Source organism: Mixophyes fleayi, chromosome 1, assembly GCF_038048845.1.
Source record: "Mixophyes fleayi isolate aMixFle1 chromosome 1, aMixFle1.hap1, whole genome shotgun sequence".
In the NCBI taxonomy this organism is placed as follows: Eukaryota; Metazoa; Chordata; class Amphibia; order Anura; family Limnodynastidae; genus Mixophyes; species Mixophyes fleayi.
In genome coordinates this window covers 124,040,272-124,061,606 of record NC_134402.1, presented here as the reverse complement: position 1 = coordinate 124,061,606, position 21,335 = coordinate 124,040,272, and the positions used below count along the sequence as shown (strand labels likewise).

Here is a 21,335-nt window from a genome sequence, read left to right as displayed (position 1 = left end):
CGTGTTGTGGCAAGGTTTTCTTCAAGCAGTCAAACAGTTGTTTACAACCAAAAAATGATATTGTCAATATCTGTCGCTCTGTGGTCTAATAGGTTACTTCTTTTATCCTAAATAACTATGTAAGATTTGGCGGCTGAACCTTGAGAATTGTGGAAGATATTCGCCAAGAAACAAACAAACTTCTTAGTGTGTATGTGTATATATATTACATATATATATATACATAAAAATATATTTCCCTTTAAACTACACATTTAGAATAACATCTGAAATGTTGTGCTTGACTTCTGATGAATTGGATATTTTAAAAATGAAGAACCTTAATTTCAGGAATGGGAAAATTTTCTCTGTACAGTTTAAGCCCTGGTCTGGTCAATGCCACATTGAATACACATGGGAACTGAAGAGATCTGCAAAAACTGGTACCAGAATGGTATAGGACATAACACTTCAGTGGACGCAAGCTTTATAGCTATAGTTTTGTATACAATGTTTACTTCATTTTTGTACAACAGAGCAATCTTTTGTTATAAGGTTTTATTCCACTGTCCATCTTGTTTCGCTCAATGATTTCTGTAATATTTCTGTTTAGGATTTGTTTTGGTGTATCATTAAATGTGTATTTTGTTATGTTATATAATACACTTTTAAATAAAGATGTGAAACTTTTTTTTGTAATCATTATCTGGTTTGAGAAGAGCCTGGAGGTCCAATGTTTATCTGGCCCTGGGGGCAAATTCTATACAAATAACAAGGTCAGCCAAGCAATTTCTTTTTTTTTTTTTGCACATAGTTTATTATATTTCACAAATAAATGACAAAATATGCAATCGACAATGCATGAACCAAACATTAAGAAAAAAAATGAATAAAAGTTGTAATAAAAGGTTTAGAATGAGTTGAAAGAATAAAATAAAAATGGAGGAAGTGGTACTGTATGTGGCTGCAGAAAAACTTCCACTGTGGGTTACAAGTAAAAAATGGGGAAATTACAGGACTTGAGCAAAGAATATACATTTGCGATTCAATATATGTGTCAACTTCTTCAGTTGAGAGAGGAATGTTGATATTTTTTATCTTAAACTGAGGGAAACACTTATGAATGATGAGATGTTTCTATTGTACTTGCAGGTGTTTAATGTATATTGCTTTTCACAATTTTTTTGGAGTGGGGTGTCATCTGCTTTGAGGTAGTAACATAGGTTATAATAGTAATATCTTGGGGAAGTCACATGTGCATAGGTTTTTTAAGGACTGAAATATGAGCAGCGCTGCGGAATTAGTGGCGCCTTATAAATAAATGGTGATGATGATGATGAGTGTGGCTTTTGAGAATTCAGGAGTTGCATAGCTGGTAAAAAGACCAGGAACAACAATATAATATGGCAATGTAGACTTGTCTTTCTCAAATATGCAGCATTAATCTCAGGCAAATAAATAGTTAATTACAAGAGGGGTATGGTTTTGGTAACGGAAGGCAGGATTGTTTGAGATTGCCAGTGTGTTTTCCTGTAACTAGCAAAAGCAACATAAATCTATGACGTGGAACCAATTTAGAAAACCAAAAACTGATAATATAAACAGACGTGTGTGTATCACTGTCCAATGAATATCCACATGGCTGACCTCCAACTGTGTTTATAGCAGTTTAAACATATTTCAAAAGACTGTCATTTGAATTATCTTCTAAGATACTGAAAGCATTTATAGTCTCTGGAAATACTTAAATGTCATTGACTTTAGAAGTTAGAAAACATCCTGTGGTGAAGCAATCATCTCTTATGTCTATATGTCTTCCCTCATCCTAGATTTTCATCCCACATTGATCTCTCTATCACTGTGAACAACACCACCATCTCATCTGTTCCCCAACTCTGCTGTCCTAGCGTCACTCTCGACTCCTTCCTCTCTTTTGCCCCCCCCCCCACATTCAATCTCTTGCCCAATCCTGTTGCTTTCAACTACACAACATTACCCGCATCTGGCCTTTCCTATCTCAGGATACCGCCAAAAATTATATCCATGCACGCATCTTGTCTCTGCTTGATTATTGTAACCTTCTCCTCACTGGTCTCCCCTGCTCTCATCTAGCCCCCTTCATTCTATACTCAACGCGGCTGCAAGACTAATTTTCCTTTCACGCCGCTCTACTTCTGCCTCCCCTCTGTTTCGCCTTACACTGGCTCCCTTTCCTCTACAGAATCCTCTTCAAACTCGTCACCCTCACCTGGAAAGCCCTCTCCCACTTCACTGCCCCATACATCTCCAACCTCCTCTCCATTCACACTCCATCCTGTTCCCTGCAATCGGCCAATGACCGTCACCTCACATCCTCTCTTATCACTTCTTCCCACTCCAGAATTCAAGATTTTTTTCCCAGGCTGCCCCCCTCCACTGGAACGACCTTCCACCTTCTATCAGACTGTCCCCTAACCTGTGCACCTACAAACAGGTACTTAAAACTCATCTGTTCCTCAAAGCCTACCAGCCATCCACCTAATCATCTCCATGCTAGATCTCCTCACCTTTCTCTTCCCCTGTCCCTTTACTAGCTCAATTTGTACTTGATCCCCCTCCACTTACTGCCCATTGTGTCTGCTGTCTGTTTTCCCTCCCTTTAGAATGTAAGCTCTTTCGAGGAGGGCCCTCTTCCCTCCTGTCTTTATACATATTCTTCTGCTCCATCTTTTTTGCACTAGCTATGCTTGGAGCATTTAGAACCTTCGTATTACTGGTTTATTGTTCTGTACTGTTTCTCCTTGTATGGTCGACTGTTTGTACTTGTACGGCACTACAGAAATCTTCTGGCGCCTTAACAATAAAGGATAATAATAATTACATATAATAGGTTTTTTAGAGGAACTAAATAATTGAAATAACTATTCTCTTCATCAATATCCGTTTACATAGCACCACTAATTTTGTAGCTCTGTACAGGGGAGAGAGAGAGAGAGAGAGACAGACACTAGGGTCAATTTGATAGCAGCCAATTAACCTACAAGTATGTTTTTGGAGTGTGGGATTCTTTTATATTAAAGCTAACACATTGAATACTCAGATCAATATTTACCAAATCAATTCAGTGGAAATACTTCAGTGACATCACTAATTTCTAGTGATTCAACAGCCTTATGCCCCAGTGTTGTCATAACCTAAGTGAATTGATAGGCTGCCCACCATTGTCTGAAGGCAATGGGTATGCTTTAATTATTTTTTTTTAAAAGATCATTATTTAAAATTATTCCAATTTAAGGGGGATTAAAATACACAGTTACAACTTTCATTTATAAATATAAATATTAAACCATTTGTTATAACAATAGCAATAACACATTTATGTAAATAAGGCTGCGATATAACATTGAGGTAAAAAAATAAAAATAAACCTGCCCTGCATGTTCCTGAAATGTAACACTTTCTCTTTTCACTTTTATTGCAGAAAGGTATAACTGATGAATGCTTCTTCTATGAACGACTGGAGGCAAACAACTACAACACTTACCGGTCTCGTAAATATAGTGATTGGTACGTGGCACTGAAGAGAACTGGGCAGCAGAAAAACGGATCCCAAACTAGCCTGGGACAAAAGGCTGTCCTATTTCTTCCCATGTCAGCAAAGAGCTGATCTCACTGGACACTTGTTTTATTTCATGCAAATCAGGAGGTATATTTTTAAAGAAGTCTAGAATATAAATATATATTTCCAATCAGTATTAAATGTGATTGAAAGTCTGAATACATTCTCTCTTGTGCCAGTGTTTAAATAAAGTTTATATAATCATCTTTTAATATAATTTCAATTAAATATTGTAAATATGAAGCAATACATGTGTGCCTGTGTAAGACATTTAACACATAAGTGTTGGCCTGATGAGGTATTTTTCATTCCTGAGTAGTTGGATATAAATTGTCAATATTACTTTTCCTAGTTCTACGTTATTTCAATGTGAAGTCTGCTAAATGCCAGTCTTGGTTTCATAATGATCTGGTAATTCCTTGTGGTATAGAGAGTATAACAGGCCAGAGTAAACAGCTGGGAATGTCCTCATAGTTATGTCAATGTTATGAAACCCCTCCTTGTATCCATAAAGTAGCAGTTTAGCAATTCTGCTGGTGATAAGGGTAGCATTGCTAGTGTATGCTAGCTCATGTAGGTCCATCCATTCACACTTCATGCACTCGTGTGGACAGAAGTTTATTCTATAAGACAATGGCTTCAGGCGACATATAATGTACATATCTGACTTTCCGAAGGCCCCAGGGTGATTATGCTGCTGCCTTATGCTCAAGAGGGACTTAAACTCTGACTTAATGCCAGTCTCTTCAAGCACTTCCCGAACTGCTGTGTCTCCTGCAGTGGAAAGGAAAACAAGAGCACATGTCAGGAATAGCAGTAGTAGTATTCCAATGTGACTATAGCCCATGAATGAGGCCATTGAACAACTTCCGAAGAGTGATGAAATAGAACACACATTTTGTCTCACTGTACAAATTAAAAACAGCACAGAATATATATAATGCATTTCATGCTGTAGCTGTGTCTGATCAGCTCATGTGTGAATGTTTATCTTCCTTATTCATATAAAGCTATTATAAATTATCTATTTTAAATTATTGCATCGCGTCAATAGCGTTGATCACATTTCAAAAGGGAAAAACAAATCTGTGGTTGTTTACATAGTAAACAAGAGAGTACAATAAGCTCAAAATAATACCATTTACCAACAGGTTAGAAAAGACTGACAGAATCCTAGTATGTAGTCCTAAAAACATTTTGGGGCAGATTCAATTCTCTGCGTTGTTCTGAAGAGCAACTTGGCCGCAGGATTTCGCTGCTGATTTTTTCTCGCGGCTCATAGAGCTGTAAGTAAGAATCAGCGGAGAAATTACTGTAGTAACGGTAATAATGGATGTGCTCCTTTATTTCATATGCTGCTATAAATAGTAAGACAAAGGACTGTAGCAGGCAGCACCCAAAGTGCCCCCATTTTCCTAGTTTTATTGATAAAGACCCAGGCTGTGACCATATATTTTTTACATATATGTATTTCAAGAACACTAGCTAAAATGTTCAATGACTATTCAAAATAAATTTTTAGAAGGCAAAAGGAAAATGTACAAACCGATATCTTCACATGGATCAGACAATCCTCCTGGAAACTTCCATCCATTTACAATCTGAAATTTTAAAGGACATTTTTCACATTTATTTATATAGTATATCAATTATAACTACATTCAATATACATGTCTCTGATGTGGTGTTTAACAATATAAAAATATTTCTTAAATAATGCATTGTTAACAATAGCAACTAATAAGACAGGAATATTATTCTCGTTTGGCACAGTTTGAGGGGGAGATTCAATTGCCAATTATGTGGAGCGTCGCGAATATTGACGGCAATTATGGTAGGAATCTTGGCTCATATGGGGTGTGAAAAAAAGTGAGCGGAGATTCCAGCCATAACATCGCAGATACACAGTGCACCCTCTCCCTCTCTGGGTATGCTGCGTAACCTCACTACACTATGTAGAGGCGGTCACATGATTTGAAAGTTGGCTGTCCCTCATTCTAAAAAGATCTGTAGCTTCCTGCTGGGGCTGCCTGTTGCCCACCACTGCATATGGTCATTAAAAAGCTAATCACAGACTGACCAGATTGACTAGTCTGTTGAACAATCTCTAAGATTTTAATTAGGTAGAACAATAATTTACTAAACTGGCTGACTGATTCTCATCATGACTTGCCAAGTTTTCTATTACTAGAGTGATAAAACACATATCTAATTGGTTGCTGTTGGTTACAGATATAATCCTTTTTTTTTTTTTTTGTAGCATTATGATAAATGTATCAGATGAAAACTACAGTTTTAATATAACAGCGAATGATACAACATTGAATTACCTCTGTAAAACGTTATGCATATTGGATAATGAATCAGTATACAGTGTGGTGGGGCTACTGTGTTTTTACAGTTCCTCTTTCTCAGATTACTTTCTATTGTTAAACAAAACTGAAGGCCTATGGAACAGCTAACAGTCTTCAGTATACAAAACTGATCCCATTTATTCTACTTTGGAAATATATTTCTGAATACAAAATGCCATATAGGAATAATTTATATAGCAAGTGTACAATTACTGTACTTGTGCCGCATCCGTGCTCCTAGAAGATAATGTTGCAGAACTTACTTTTGTGTTCCTTTATGGCAGTGATAGGCAACATGAAGTAGCTGGAGGGCTGCATGAGCGGCCCTCCAGCCTTCAAAGGGGCAGCACAGAGGAAGGTGGGAGAGCACAGTGTACTCCGTCCTCCAGTGTGATCTCCCTGCTCTGTGCCGTGGTGCAGAAGTTAGCTGCCCCGTGGAAGTTGGCTTCTGATAAGAACAGGAGCAGCTGGTTGGGGGGCTGCAGATGAAGGCTCGGCAGGCCGCTGTTTCCCACCGCTGCTCTATGGTTATCAAAGCTGATGCCTGAAAATTTAGTTGCAAATGTGTAAATCAGCATACAAGATATGCAATAATTAAAAAAAACACAAACTGCATTAATGCAGACTAGTTGTAAAACTTGAATAGGCCAGCGGAGAACTATATAGCTATATTTATATACAACTCTAACACAAGCTTCACTGCTACAGAACACAAACTAACATATAAAAACTATTTATGTATAAGCAGACACTGTAATGTATGTTCCATGTGAATGTGCATTAAGAGCCTTTATGCTGAAAAGAAAGTTAAATTGCTGTAAATGAGAAAATTATTGAAATATCTTTTGTGTGGAAAATAATGTGTTTATCCGTCTCCAGACATGGGAAGTCATTTATGCAAAACATTTGATGTGCAGTGCAAAAATCAGCTTTGGTCCCAACATGCATCTTGAAGGGAAAAAGGGGTGAAGAGGGCACATTTTTAAGGATGTCCCTTGCTGTAAGGAGGGTACATGCTGCTTTTTGCCTCCTAAAATACCTTGAATTTGTCTTCTACTTTTAATGGATCGCATGTAGCACAATCTAGTATAAAAGTGTGTTCGTAGAAGCACACAAACTAATGTAATAAAAAGCTTCACACATAAAAGTGCTACATGTTATAAAAGTCCCGATGTCCCATCACTCTTATGATTAATCTAAGCCACAAATGAGTCTAAACCAACTTAGTAGACAAGTTGTATTATGTAAAGGGGGTGACCCTACAGTAGTAGGCAGTTGGACTTTAACATGGCGTTTACACTGTTGCACAATGCATCTGATTTTATGCAGTTTTTCCTGGCTTCTCTCCAAACCCAGGCGCCCTTCAGGGTTACAGAGGCCTTTCCTGAGAGCAGAGGGTAGTTGTGTATCTTGTAGTGGGCTGGGTGGATGTCAAGTGTGCCTCGTAAATGAAGCCTAATGGTGGGAATACTTTTGTGTTTCTGATTAGTGCAAAGACATAAATATCTAGAACATACTATTCATTTGATAGCCAGACATTCACTAAAAATGTGATTGATTCAAAGGCAGACTGGTAACCTGAGGTGATTTACGTAACAATGCTGCTAGTCATCTAATTAAAGGGAACTAATTAAAAGGGAAATATAGTAGTTGGTAAGTATGATTTTAGCTGCAGTGCTGTATGTAATTGTAGTCTATGAACATCTGGGTGTACATATACATTGCAATTTAGCAGTAACAACCTTTGAAAAAAAGCACATGAATGTTAAACTTTCTGTTAAATCATATGGAAAATTTGCAGAAGCTGCTATGTTAATGGATATTCTGTATGTGCCTTGTAACAGCTTTTTTTTAATGAAAGTTATTGTATACAAATGACTGTTTTCCATTACATTTCATCAACTGAACAAATGTTGATTTGTAGTATTGTTCTTAGTGCACTGATTGCAGTGGCTTATCTTTTTTTAAACCATTATTAAATTGTATCTATTTAATAAAATGAATACATTTGAATTGCTTTTTATTTATTTTAAAATATCTCTTTCATACAAAACAGTCCTTTTCTTATTATTCCATCTTATCCAATCCAATCTCACAGTTAGCACAACCTCAATATACGGGAAAAGAAAGCCACATTGTATCATGCTCCAATCTATGTAGACTGTTGATGACATATAAAACATTACAATGCAATAGCATATCGGGCAAGTATTCCAAATTTCATCGGCTAAGCGGCCTTATCCAAAATGGGTATGGTTTGGTCAGATGTGGGTGTAGAAAGGGCCTAATTTGTCCCAATCAGGAATGTTCACAGGTATGCAATGGTGTAAGATAACATGTTCTGTAACCCAAAGTAACCTTCTTTCGTTACCAGCGCTGATTGGTTGCTATGGATTACAGCACATTATGGTGCACCATTTGTTTCCATATATCTCTTCACTTATTAACCCCACTGTGAGCACTTCACAATCCTCATCATCACCATTTATTTATATAGCGCCACTAATTCCGCAGCGCTGTACAGAGAACTCATTCACATCAGTCCCTGCCCCATTGGAGCTTACAGTCTAAATTCCCTAACATACACACAGAGATAGCAGCCAATTAACCTACTAGTATGTTTTTGGAGTATAAAGGCCATTTATGACCTTCTAAGTATGCAGGGGCACAATACATTTCTACTTTCACAGACATCACCGTCACAGCACCCTGTACACAATGCTCTGTGCAACCATTTGCAGGTTCACTGGCTGGAAATGTATTTGGTACTGGTGTTTTTCTTTTCCATCCCATCAATGTAATTTAAATAATCTTGTCCCACAAAATCAAAATTAATTTTAGCATGCAGAATTGCATGTAGCATTATTGATTTGATTGCATTGAAATTATTGATTGAAATTTGATTTAGCATTAACAATGTGCATTTAAACGCCTAATGCACACTCAGCAAGAACCCAGTTTCTCCCATCAGATGTAGAATTTTTCACCACACTATCTTGGCCTGCAAATTCATACACTTCCCTGTAAAAACATATGGCAAGAGATACCGTCATTTATTTACAAGGATTGGTGATATTCTGTGACTTACAAAGCAATTCTTAGTTATAAAAATATGACTCCAACATCTTGTTGTAATTTATTTTGCATATGACTTCAGGAATAATTACATATACCCCCCCAAACACAAACATTACAAAAATGACCTTATGCCTACCTATGCTAGTGGTCCAGTTTATTTTTATTTTTTTTAAATGTCTTAATACACTGAAGTACACATGAAGTGTTAAATTCCACAAAAAAGTAGTTATTTAAAAAAAATAGAAAGAAAAAGAAGAGTCCTGCAATGTTTGGTAAGCACTTGTAATCATACTGAAAATGGTTACAATATACCTCATGCTAATTTGCAAGCATAAGAAAAACAAATACTTTATCAGCACTCATGAATTTCATATGACAACATACATAACGCTAATAAGAAATAAATGAATAAAAAAATACTTCCCTTTATTAAAAACCTGATCTTACATATAGTATTCATATATATATATATATATATATATATATATATATATATAAATGTGCGTGTGTGTATATGTGTGCATATCTATATATATATCTATATATAATCTATATATATCTATATCAATATAAATATATATCTCACATAAGAACTAATATAACGTCATCATTGATGACGGTGAGATGAAGTGGGGTATCGACAATACAGCTGCCAGCTTGAAACAGGGAGAACGTATACAGATGTGGACAGGAGACCAGCGCTGGACTGTGAACGCCTTGAGAACTCTGGTGGATCAGGAGTATGACACCCCAGGCAAGTAAAACTTTGGGGATTATTTTACCAAGTTGAGCTCCACCCAAATACATTTTAAACTTTAGGCAGATTTTTCTTTATTTCAACATTATCCAAAATGATTAAACTGTAGCTGATGCATTATTTCTTATAATATCCACGTTTCCTAGTGAACAGTGAAGTGATGACATCAGAACTTAATTGTTTATACCAATATTATTTACAGGAGTTTATACATATATTAGCACGACATGTATAATATAATTTGGTAATCATTGATGAGTTGTGATGTCAGAACTGACAAATTATAAAGTTATTCTGCTCATTAAAAATCTCAAAAACCCCATAACATTGCTTTACCAGTTACATAACAGACCTCATTCCATTACAGAACAATTCACAATCAGTCATTTGGCCAAGTAACCAAGGGTTATTAACTACAAATAGACATAATCAGGCAAGCACAGAAGCTGCTTTTGGTCTTTGGAAAAATACACCAAACACACCAAGTATATAAACAAATACTATTAGTATATGATAACCAATATTTGTCTTTCTGTACTGTATGTCTTTGAAACATAAATTTGATTATTATAAACATATTAGCCAACTCAAAGTTCCTGTAGACAAGCAGGGACATGGAACTCTTCACTAACTTTAAAATACTATTGTAATCTATAGTACACGATAACATATATAAGCAGTAACTAGCTAAAAAGTTCTCTAACAGACATATGTAGACACTAGACTGCAAAGTTAAAGTTACTACATTGTCCTATCCATTATTTAATACACACACAGTACATTTTGTTCACTGTGCCAAACGTAAGACACGAGGTATTTTTTTTTTTTTTTGCCAAAATTTAAATTTATCAGGTATCTCTCCAGATATTGGTAAACTTTCCTCCACGGAAGCCTTCACTCTCATAGGAATGGAGGTGGATGTGGGTTTGGGAACAACTACATTTGTGTAGCCAAATACTTACTGAATTGGGACAGTTTTCAGTTGCATAGTCTCTTGTTGCCAGAATATTGAACTCTGTTTACATATTGTTTCTAAATGACCTAATTGTGCATTTGACCTTTCCTATTTTCTCGAGTTCGTCCCTTTTTCCTATCCTCTAACCTGGATTGACTCGTTAGTGTCCCAGTTCCCTGACTAACAGCTTAATTGATACAAAGTGTCTACTTAGACCATTGGTGGGCAACAGGCAGCCCGCTGGCTTTCACCTGAGAGGTGCATTTGTGTGTGGGGAGATGTGCAGAGATCTGAATGGCGATGTGTGGGGAGATGTGCAGAGGTGTGAGGGGAGATGTGTAGAGGTGCAAAGGGAGATGCGCAGAGGTGCGTTTGTAGATGCAAGGGGAGATGTGCAGAGGAGCGTTGGTAGGTGCGAGGGCAGATGTGCAGAGGTGCGACGGGAGATGTGCAGAGGTGTGTTGGTAGATGCGAGGGGAGATGTGCAGAGGTGCGAGGGGAAATGTGCAGAAGTGTGTTGGTAGGTGCGAGGGGAGATGTGCAGAGGTGCATTGGTAGGTGCGAGGGGAGATGTGCAGAGGTGTGTGTTGGTAGGGGTGAGGGGAGATGAGCAGAGGTGCGAGGGGAGATGTACAGAGGTGCGAGGGTAGATGTGCAGAGGTGTGTTGGTAGGTGCGAGGGGAGGTGTGCAGAGGTGTGAGGGGAGGTGTGCAGAGGCGTGAGGGGAGGTGTGCAGAGGCGTGAGGGGAAGTGTGCAGAGGGGTGAGGGGAGGTGTGCAGAGGCGCGAGGAGAGGTGTGCAGAGGTGCGAGGGGAGGTGTGTAGAGGTGTGTTGGTAGGGGCGAGGGGAGATGTGCAGAGGTGCGAGGGGAGATATACAGAGGTGCGAGGGGAGGTGTGCAGAGGTGTGTTGGTAGGTGCAAGGGGAGATGTACAGAGGTGCGGGGGGAGGTGTGCAGAGGTGCGAGGGGAGGTGTGCAGAGGTGTGTTGGTAGGGGCGAGGGGAGATGTGCAGAGGTGCGAGGGGAGATGTACAGAGGTGCGAGGGGAGATGTACAGAGGTGCGAGGGGAGATGTGCAGAGGTGCGAGGGGAGATGTGCAGAGGTGCGAGGGGAGATGTGCAGAGGTGTGTTGGTAGGTGTGACGGGAGATGTACAGAGGCGCAAGGGGAGGTGTGCAGAGGCGCGAGGGGAGGTGTGCAGAGGCGCGAGGGGAGGTGTGCAGAGGCGCGAGGGGAGGTGCGAGGGGAGATGTGAAGAGGTGTGTTGGTAGGTGCGAGGGGAGATGTGCAGAGGTTCGAGGGGAGATGTGCAGAGGTGTGTTGGTAGGTGCGAGGGGCGGTGTGCAGAGGGGCGGTGTGCAGAGGTGCATTGGTAGGTTCAAGGGGAGATGTGCAGAGGTTCGAGGGGAGATGTGCAGAGGTGTGTTGGTAGGTGCGAGGGGAGATGTGCAGAGGTGCAAGGGGAGATGTGCAGAGGTGCAAGGGGAGATGTGCAGAGGTGCAAGGGGAGATGTGCAGAGGTGCAAGGGGAGATGTGCAGAGGTACGTTGGTAGGTGCAAGGGGAGATGTGCAGACGTACGTTGGTAGGTGCGAGGGGAGATGTGCAGAGGTGCGAGGGGAGATGTGCAGAGGTGCGAGGGGAGATGTGCAGAGGTGCGTTGGTAGGTGCGAGGGGAGATGTGCAGAGGTGCGTTGGTAGGTGCGAGGGGAGATGTGCAGACGTACGTTGGTAGGTGCGAGGGGAGATGTGCAGAGGTGCGAGGGAAGATGTGCAGAGGTGCGTTGGGAGGTGCGAGGGGAGATGTGCAGAGGTGCGAGGGGAGATGTGCAGAGGTTCGAGGGGAGATGTGCAGAGGTTCGAGGGGAGATGTGCAGAGGTTCGAGGGGAGATGTGCAGAGGTTCGAGGGGAGATGTGCAGAGGTGTGTTGGTAGGTGCGAGGGGAGATGTGCAGAGGTGTGTTGGAAGGTGCGAGGGGAGATGTGCAGAGGTGCTAGGGGAGATGTGCAGTGGTGCGAGGGGAGATGTGCAGAGGTGCGTTGGTAAGTGCGAGGGGAGATGTGCAGAGGTGCGTTGGTAAGTGCGAGGGGAGATGTGCAGAGGTGCGTTGGTAAGTGCGAGGGGAGATGTGCAGAGGTGCGTTGGTAAGTGCGAGGGGAGATGTGCAGAGGTGTGAGGGGAGACAAAGAGAGTTGGGAGGTATCCTGCAAATCAGGACTTTGGGGTAAGGAATTTTAAGGTGTATAGAATAAATATATTCACCATGGGGTAACCTTTATCACCTTAGTTATGACAAGTTTGTTAATATATTATGAACACATTGAACATTTTATGCAACTAGAGTGCTGGGAATTTGTGGACCATGCATTATCATATGTAATGTATGTTTTAGCACATGGCACATAGTATTGCCTCCTTTTCTGGGTGATTGTAGCCCGTTTCCAAATTTCCCATCTGTTGTCCAATTTCGATGGGCTGAAATAGTTAACTGATGTTTAACTTAGTTTAAGAAATTCATCCCAAGTTATTTCAGTTAAAAAAATTATTTTTGGGTGATAACAGTGATAAGAGTCAATTCTTCTGAATAATTTCAATGAATAATCAACTGCAATAGCTGTATGGACTGCTTCACAATCCCAAACAAAGCCTGAACCAGGGAATGGTAGAAATGCTAACGTATTACAACATTAAAAGTTATGTATTTTCTTCCAAAATGAAAAACAAGTCTACTATCTAATCTAGGGGATTTTACACTTGAGTGGACATAACCTTTACTGTAAGTCTAAGGTCTGTTTAGATGCATCATTGAAGGCAGAAGAAAATGCTGCAGCAAATCCTTTATAATAATATTGCTGTAATTTTACTAAGAAGCAGCCAACAATGTTGCTAAATCAGCATTATTACATTATATTGATATTTCACAAAATAAAGGTTTTGTTTGCATGTTAAAATAAAACCAGAGAAGGAAATTTATAAATATTTGAAACAAACAATAAAAAACTATGATGATAGTGTCAAGCCTATTTCGTACTGTTAGTCTAATTTATTCTACGAGACAAAAGTTCTTTTTAACTCCTGCCAAGTATATTTCTCATCAGGCGAAATGGCCAGAGTAAGGCTTGGGGCCCTGTAAAGGATTTATACTACGCAACTTACACAAACAAAATGATATTTTCTGCATGGGAGCTTGGCCCATTCCCGCAAACTTTATACTGTATTTGGATCTGGTCTTGTGTGTGAAAGTCTCATTTCTTGGTGTTTATTAGTTGCATCTTGCAATAATATTATATTTAGAAGGTTTTGCTGAGGGATGTTAGTGTTTAGCTAACAGAAAACAAAAACAAATGTTACCACAGCAAACTTATAATAAAACAGTAAACAAAGAGACAGTTCTTAATTGCTTTGAATGTTGTTGGACCTTTATTTGTTCATACATTTTCTAAAATGATTTAAAAAAAATGGAAATACAAAAAAGCACTCTGCAAAGTAGCCCAGGGACAAAACATTGTTCTGCAAGACATTATGCATGGAGGCCGATGAACAATTACAAACAGACCTTGAAAAGGGAAACTGTTTCCTACAATCAATGCATGTTACATAGATAGTAAAATAGTATATACGTTTGTTTTCTATTTCCATTCTACTACACAAGGGGAATTTATAAAGACTGTAGCTATGCGTAAAAGGTTTAAAATACAGCAGTTTAAAAAAGGAACAATAAAAATGATCCATATTTAGCTATAATTGTTTTTTTTATTATTATTAATGTATCTCACTGCTGCACCATACATACATCTGATTAAATTAATTTTCAGTCACCGCACTGATTTTGTCTAGTGCCAATTTAACGATTAATGATCCAGATTTTAGGCTTTGTTTGTACTTTTTTCATTATAGTCTCAAAAGGTACACCGCTCAGAGTCAGCTGAAAAGGGAGTATGTAAGCCCTAGGTTCCCTAAGTGTGCGCCGCGACTCCCAGGTGTGCCACGGTGCCATCACAGGGATGGCCAGGAACAAAAAAAACAAACAAACAAAAACCAAAAAACTTACCAATTCGGCGGCACCTCCTCCCTTCTCACTGAATGTCGGGCGTGACGTCATCCCGTCCAACATATTCGGTGAGAAGCGACAGGAGAGTGGGTCCCGGGCGCCACCAGATTGGTAAGAAGAAAGAAGAGAAGACAGAAGAAATAGAAGAAAGAAGGCCAAGTATGGTAAGTAAAGAAACGGAGGGGAAATGGTGATAGGAAACAGCGATGTAGGAGCAAAAGAATGAAGGAGGGGGCAGAGCGCGCGGGCGAAGGAGGGGGCAGAGCGCGCGGACGGAGGGGGCACAGAGCGCGCGGAGGGAGGGGGCACAGAGCGCGCGGAGGGAGGGGGCACAGAGCGCGCGGACGGAGGGGGCACAGAGCGCGCGGACGGAGGGGGCACAGAGCGCGCGGACGGAGGGGGCACAGAGCGCGCGGGTGAAGGGACAGAGAATATAAAGATGAAGGGGCACAGTGTGATGATTTTTGTACATGTTGTTGTTGTTTTATTTTGTTTGATCTTATTCCTCTTAATATTAGCTGTAAATTATTCTTTGACAGAAATATAATTGAAAAAAATATATAAAAATATTCTTATATTCTTTTCCCTTTGATTTATGTGTATTATTTTTGCAAACAACGTATTTCTGTCCTGACCTAAATACTTATTACGTTATTTTGACCCAACTACTTATAAAACGGGACTGCTCGCTAATTATTATGGAGGGGTGCCTTGAAAAAATTATGGAGACTCTAAGGGTGCCGCGAATTGACAAAGTTTGGGAACCACTGATGTAACTTAAACAATACAGACGGTTGGTAGAAATAAAGACGGTGTTATTTGTGAAGTCTTCTCTTTGAGCCATTTTAGATGTGACTAGCATAAACATAATATAACAGGAAATCTCCATTTGGAAGAGACTGTAGAAAATGCTTAACGTAACTGAGCTGTTACTCCTCAGTAAATTTAATCATAAATATAGCAGCAATCCCATGAAAAATTGAGGTGTATTTTTCACTGTGGGCGGCTATTAGAAGAAAATTGAAAAGTACCATTTTCCCCTGGTTTGTTTATTCAAGTTGTTATTAATTATTTAGAATTCTGCAGAGTTTTCAACGTGTCATGTGACTGCCATGGCATCCACAGTCACATGGCACATGATGTAATGAGCAGACAGCTTTTGGAACGGCCCTCCGAGCTCTGTGCACCCCCCTGTTTTCACATGATATGCTGAGAGTCTGTGCGTGTGTGACGTGCTGCCATACTTACCTATCCTCCATAGAGATTTCAAATATGAGATAATGGATTGTAAGGGGACAACTAAGAAAACTGAATGCGAAATGCATGCTTCCTATTTACAGAAAAAAGGACCTGCAAAATATAATCTAACTTTTACCGAAATTGTAATTTACTATGGTTTAACAGAGAAAGATAAGCATTCATGACATTAGATTTTTTGTTCTCATAATCTGAACAGGACACTGATGATTAGATGTGTTTCTTTCCATTTATGTTAGTTTCTGCTGATCAAGTTTTATATTGTCTCCCATACATGTAATCACACAGATAATGTATGTTCTTTGTTCATAACAAATCATATCCATGTGAAAGTGAATTTACAGAAAAACCATGGTATGTTTTTTTATCTTGATCATTAGTGACATATGTTCTTTATTCCATTATTCACTAAATATTTGCTTTCAGTTCACATACCTTATTTCTGTCCTGTACAACCAATACTTTGCCTGTATCCTCATCTAAAACAGCACCTGGAAAAGATTACCAGTTACATTGTGCTTGTATACTGAGTAAATGAAGCAAGAATTAGACACAAAAGTGTATTGTGTTGTATTCCTGTTGTACAGATTAGACATTTTTTGCTTTTAACAGTGAAAAAGCCCTACGAAAAGCATATGCTATTACAATGCCATTGTCCTCTTGCCCGTAGCCATTAAGTTATGTATTTACTTAATATTGTTTATTTATATAGCTTCACCATATTGCGCTGCTCTGTACAGAGAAAATTTGGAGATTACAGATTAGATTCCCCTAATACACAAGCACATAAATATACACACACTGTTTAGTCTGCAGACAATTATCCTACCATATGTTTTTGAAGTGTAGGAGGAACCAGAGCACCTGGAAGTAACCAAGACAAACATGGGGAGAGCATACAAACTCCACAAAGATGGGGCATACTATCTTAGAAAGTAAATGCATTTCATCTGTCAACTTGTGAAATGGTACTGTATTGAAATACTCTATGGAAACACTGTATATAAACAATTATATTTCCAGGGTTAATGGCATCAATCTGTAGTTAAAATGATTTAAAACACTGTAAACTTGGTTATAGGAGGCCGTTATGTGATTCATCTATAAGAACTGTGAATAAAAAAAACTGTAATCATATGACATGTCTCATTGGTTTATGCTCCTGAAAAATTGCTCAGAATAGGTGTGTGCAAATTAGCTTTTGACAGCATTATTATGTTTTTAAATATTTTTATTACAAGTGTGTTTTTTCACAAAACTTTGATTTAGCCAGTCCTTTGTATTTAAGTACATTCTGCCATATTATTATCAATCCATAAGCGCTGTTCATATATAGAGGATCCAGCTTAAATCTGCTTGGCATAAACAAACAAAAACACCTTTGTTATCTGAACTAGAAAGTAGCAAGTTTGTCACTCAGGCAAATGCAATGCTCAGGACTATGGCAAAAACATAAAGAGGGGGAATTCCATAGCCATCGATGTGGCGCTCAGACATTGCCAATTACAGTAAAAAGTCTCTGCTCATTTTTCCTCACACCCCAAAATGAGTGGAGGTTATACAGAAATTTCTGCCGCAAAGTGTCTCCAGAATGTCCATGAGACACTTTGCAGCTAATTGAATTCCTCCCAAAAAGTAATGAACTGCTATTGCACCCACTGAAAATAAGGAGTCTTATTCTTAATTGACTAAAACGCAAAGGGAAATTTACAGGGGAGAGGTATTGAAAACTGCTTGAACTGTTTGATATACTGGCTGTGCAGCAGAGTAGAGCGTGTGGGAGCATTAAAGGCATCGGAGACCCAAGCTGTCTGAACAACAGCACATACCTATTCCTATTTTTCTTTTAACTCAGTGAACTCCACCCATAATGGAAATCAATTACACTCAATCAATTAATGCCAGATTTGACCTGCGTTTTAAGCTGGTCTTATATATAGGGAATACTATTCATTCCTTAGCAGTCTAATCATCAGTGTCCTGTTCAGATTATGAGAACAAAAAATCTAATATTAAAAATGGGAAGAAACAAACAAACCACAGAACATGTAGTAACATGTCTATAATAGCTAATCATCATTTCTTAATTTGGTGCCCTCTGCTGGTCAACATCTCTAAGAACCATAACGCTACATAATGTTTTAATTGCTTAGAACAGTAGATCCAAAACTTTCTCAGTTTGAGACACCCTTAGGGTCTCCATATTTTTTTCAAGACACCCCTAAGCCCCGCGGTAGCCCTGTGAGATCGCCTCGGCACCCCAGGGAGCCTCAGCGCACATTTTGGGAACCACTGGCTTAGAGTACAAGAAATATAACGCCATATATATTATAAAACACAAACTGCTGTATTATTACACTGTAAATTTTTAAACCACTAGTAACTAAACACAACAACATTTTCTTCCCCTTTACCCATTTTATTTTATATTAAATATTGCTTACTAGCAAATGTCAGCTTATTCCTTTGAAGGCAAATCAAATATGCGAATAAGCCCCTTCTATTCATTCACTGTGCGCAGGTGTTATTTAAGTAAATGAAGCCTCCAATGTGTCCTGTTAATTATTTGATTATAGCATGGTATGAGAAGTGATCTTTACTAGTATATTTGTGAATGCTGCATGATATGATTCATAATTGTTATTTAAGAATAGGGTCATTTCCAGCACATAATGGTCAACTTTAGATTAAAAATTCAAATGACATTGTACTAATAAATTGTGCTTAAAATATGAAAAGGTAGAGTACAGTATGTGCTAACCTGCAACTCCCACTTGGTGTGTGGCATATCCAGGCAGTCTGTTTGGCTCATCCTTTAACCAAAGAGTCAATGTGGATGTGTTATGTACAGCATGATGAAATGTAAATCCTTCGGAGGCGGCATAGGCTATCAGTCCACTCAGCGTAATTGGAATGTGCAACCACACTGCAATCCTGCCTTCTTCCTTCCATCTCCTTATAGCATCTAAAACGAGAGATTCAACAACAATAATGTTACTTTACAGTATGGCTGCAACTTTCCAATTTCAGTATTACAGATTTCTGCTGTTAGCATATGAAAATTTCTAGTCTATTTGAGCAGTGGAGCTAAGAGACATTTACAGAGCTGTTATACGACATTCTCTGTTGTTATTATATTACCTGTTATTACAGAGGTATGCACCGTATTTACAGTCTCTCCTTCAACTATTATCTGACTGTCCTCTGATATCTCCACAGATTTGTACTCATGACATAATAAAACAGGGATTTCTTCTTTACACAACTGTGGTGTATTTGCAGACAAATGTCTCTGATTTTCAACACAACAAGCCATCATATCTTTACTATAGTGCAGGAGCAGGGAATCAGGCAGATTCACATTTTGAAACCTTTGTGAGATAATTTAGGGCTCTATTTGTGACATTTTATTGAAATATCTCATTCACGTGGTCAGATAAAGTATCAAAGTAATGTTTACAAGACATTTGAAACACAGTAAACCCGATGACATGGTCGCAAACTATTTGCACAGAATATATATAGTAATGAGTGACAGTTTGTGGACATGGCAGAAAACCTTTCCATATTAGATTAAAGCATGTGCACTAGAACACAACAACCAGCTCTGTAAATCTGCTTCTGTGCCGTTTGGTTCTTTTATTCCTTAATTCTGGGTGTTAAGTAACTCACAATGCCACATGACATTGTTGCTGTGATTATTTGACACAAGAATTGTGCAATCCTATAAAAAAAAGGAGCTGTCACTTGGACAATTGTAGCAGGGGGAAAAGCTGCATGCAATTGCATTAAAATATTTCTAGTAAGTAGCATGAAATAGATTTTTATTAATTCCATTGAAAAAATATATCAAATGTCATAATGTAGTTTTTTTGTTGTTGATTTTTTTCCTACTAAATTAAAATATCCTTATGAAGTGCCATCAAGCATAATTTAGAAATTATCTTTCAGACTACATAATTAATTTATAAAGCTGTCCTTTGTGACAAATACAGTACATAGTATGCAGATAATTTGTGAGATAATAAAATAGTATAAAATGTAAATTGTGGCCATTACTGTAAGCTTTAAAAAGATCTTCAATATATTTTCTGTAACAATACACCAATCATATGACAAAGACCAGTATTTTCTTCCCTTTTGTCCACAAATCTATTTATTGTAAATATGAATGTATAAAGAAGCCATGTGTGTAAATTAAAGAAGTATTTCTCCTTTTTGGCTTATAATTTTTAAACGGAAGCACATGAATACATCACATACGACGTTGGGACGATAATATGATTATATCTGACTTTATTATTGGTTGCATAAAGCAAGTTGAAGCCATAGGAATATCTACTAAAAATGGGCACCATGCTGCATTAAACTTAAGGAAGACAGACACTGTAAACGTTAAAATTCACTTTATATATTGACTTAGACATGGGAGAAAATGTGGTCACTTGTTTCTTACTGGATAGATTGTAAGCTTGCGAGCAGGGTTTTCTTACCTCTCTGTCTGTATGTATTACGCAGTATTGTTTTATTAATGTTTGTTCCCAATTGTAAAGTGCTACGGTATTTGCTGGCGCTATATAAATAAATGATGATGATGTTGATATATTGCATGCAATAACAGCTGAGTGAGGAGAGAAGCAAGCCTGACAGTACTGCCTAATAAACCCATATTAAAGTGAGAAAAGATAACATTATATAATAGCAGACCTCTGCTCAGAGCCTGGCACACAACACTTGCCCTGTAACCAGCTACTGAAGGCAGCCTCGTCCCGGTGGTGTGCCAGCTGAAGCCGTACACTCACTCCACCATACCGGTCTACCGTGCCCTGGGGCCAGAGGTCAGCCCGTGGCTCCGTGGTGACAGAACGACCCCACACCCGGGTGTAGCGGGTAACAGACCCCCACACCCAGCGTGCTCCAAGCCTCAACATCCCGGTATCCTAAGGAGAAAGTTGCATAACAACCTCTGCCACTCGGCACCCCAGCCGCCATGGCTGTTATGGGCATCATCTCTGTCCAGTAAGGAGCACCGCAAGCGACTGTGTTCTCGCAGAGCTGAACACATGCCATCATCGTTTAAGTGTACACACTGACACATGAGCTAATCAGGGCCATGTCTTACGTTATAGTCTAATCCTATTAATGTCCCATCAAGTTCTACAGAAGTTTAAACATGGCGGCAACGGCTTCCTGCACAATACATGAAACGGACCAATAAGACACCCAGGAGCTGAAAAATGACGTATTGATGTAATGCTTCTAATAGTGTCTCAGATGGATTTTCTGTTGAATCAAAAACTGTAAG

The 21,335-nt window shown here is 38.9% G+C and overlaps 2 protein-coding genes across 4 annotated transcripts in view; one reads left to right on the top strand and one right to left on the bottom strand.

Annotated features, from left to right (window-relative positions):
- FGF2 (fibroblast growth factor 2) overlaps nucleotides 1-7,944 on the top strand; it is a 46,694-nt gene extending 38,750 nt beyond the window's left edge. Inside the window, exon 3 of the mRNA XM_075200203.1 lies at nucleotides 3,440-7,944. Within this exon, the coding sequence (XP_075056304.1) occupies nucleotides 3,440-3,625 (186 nt within the window). The 3' untranslated portion in view covers nucleotides 3,626-7,944. The remainder of the gene's footprint in view (nucleotides 1-3,439) is intronic.
- On the bottom strand, nucleotides 796-21,221 carry NUDT6 (nudix hydrolase 6). Of its 3 annotated transcripts, none has more exons than XM_075200145.1 (5): nucleotides 20,524-20,730; nucleotides 18,792-18,995; nucleotides 16,466-16,521; nucleotides 5,124-5,178; nucleotides 796-4,351 (listed from the first exon to the last, which is right to left on the bottom strand). In XM_075200145.1, the coding sequence occupies exons 1-5, from the start codon at nucleotides 20,639-20,641 to the stop codon at nucleotides 3,957-3,959; spliced, it is 828 nt and encodes a 275-aa protein (XP_075056246.1). In that variant the 5' UTR covers nucleotides 20,642-20,730; the 3' UTR covers nucleotides 796-3,956. The 3 variants fall into 3 exon arrangements, with proteins under 3 accessions (XP_075056246.1, XP_075056237.1, XP_075056254.1); XM_075200136.1 differs by lacking the exon at nucleotides 20,524-20,730 and adding an exon at nucleotides 20,769-21,140 and having other exon boundaries at nucleotides 797-4,351; XM_075200153.1 differs by lacking the exons at nucleotides 16,466-16,521; nucleotides 20,524-20,730 and adding an exon at nucleotides 21,153-21,221 and having other exon boundaries at nucleotides 797-4,351.
- Nucleotides 21,222-21,335: the final 114 nt, after the last annotated feature.

Bases quoted from the DNA above. Each gene is read 5' to 3' on its own strand.
- NUDT6 (XM_075200136.1), bottom strand. From the start codon at position 20,961: ATGTTGAGGCTTGGAGCACGCTGGGTGTGGGGGTCTGTTACCCGCTAC. The intron at 16,522-18,791 runs GTTAGCACATAC...AATCTTTTCCAG, and splicing joins ACACCAAGTGGGAGTTGCAG to GTGCTGTTTTAGATGAGGAT. The intron at 5,179-16,465 runs GTATGTGAACTG...TTAAAATTTCAG, and splicing joins TTGTACAGGACAGAAATAAG to ATTGTAAATGGATGGAAGTT.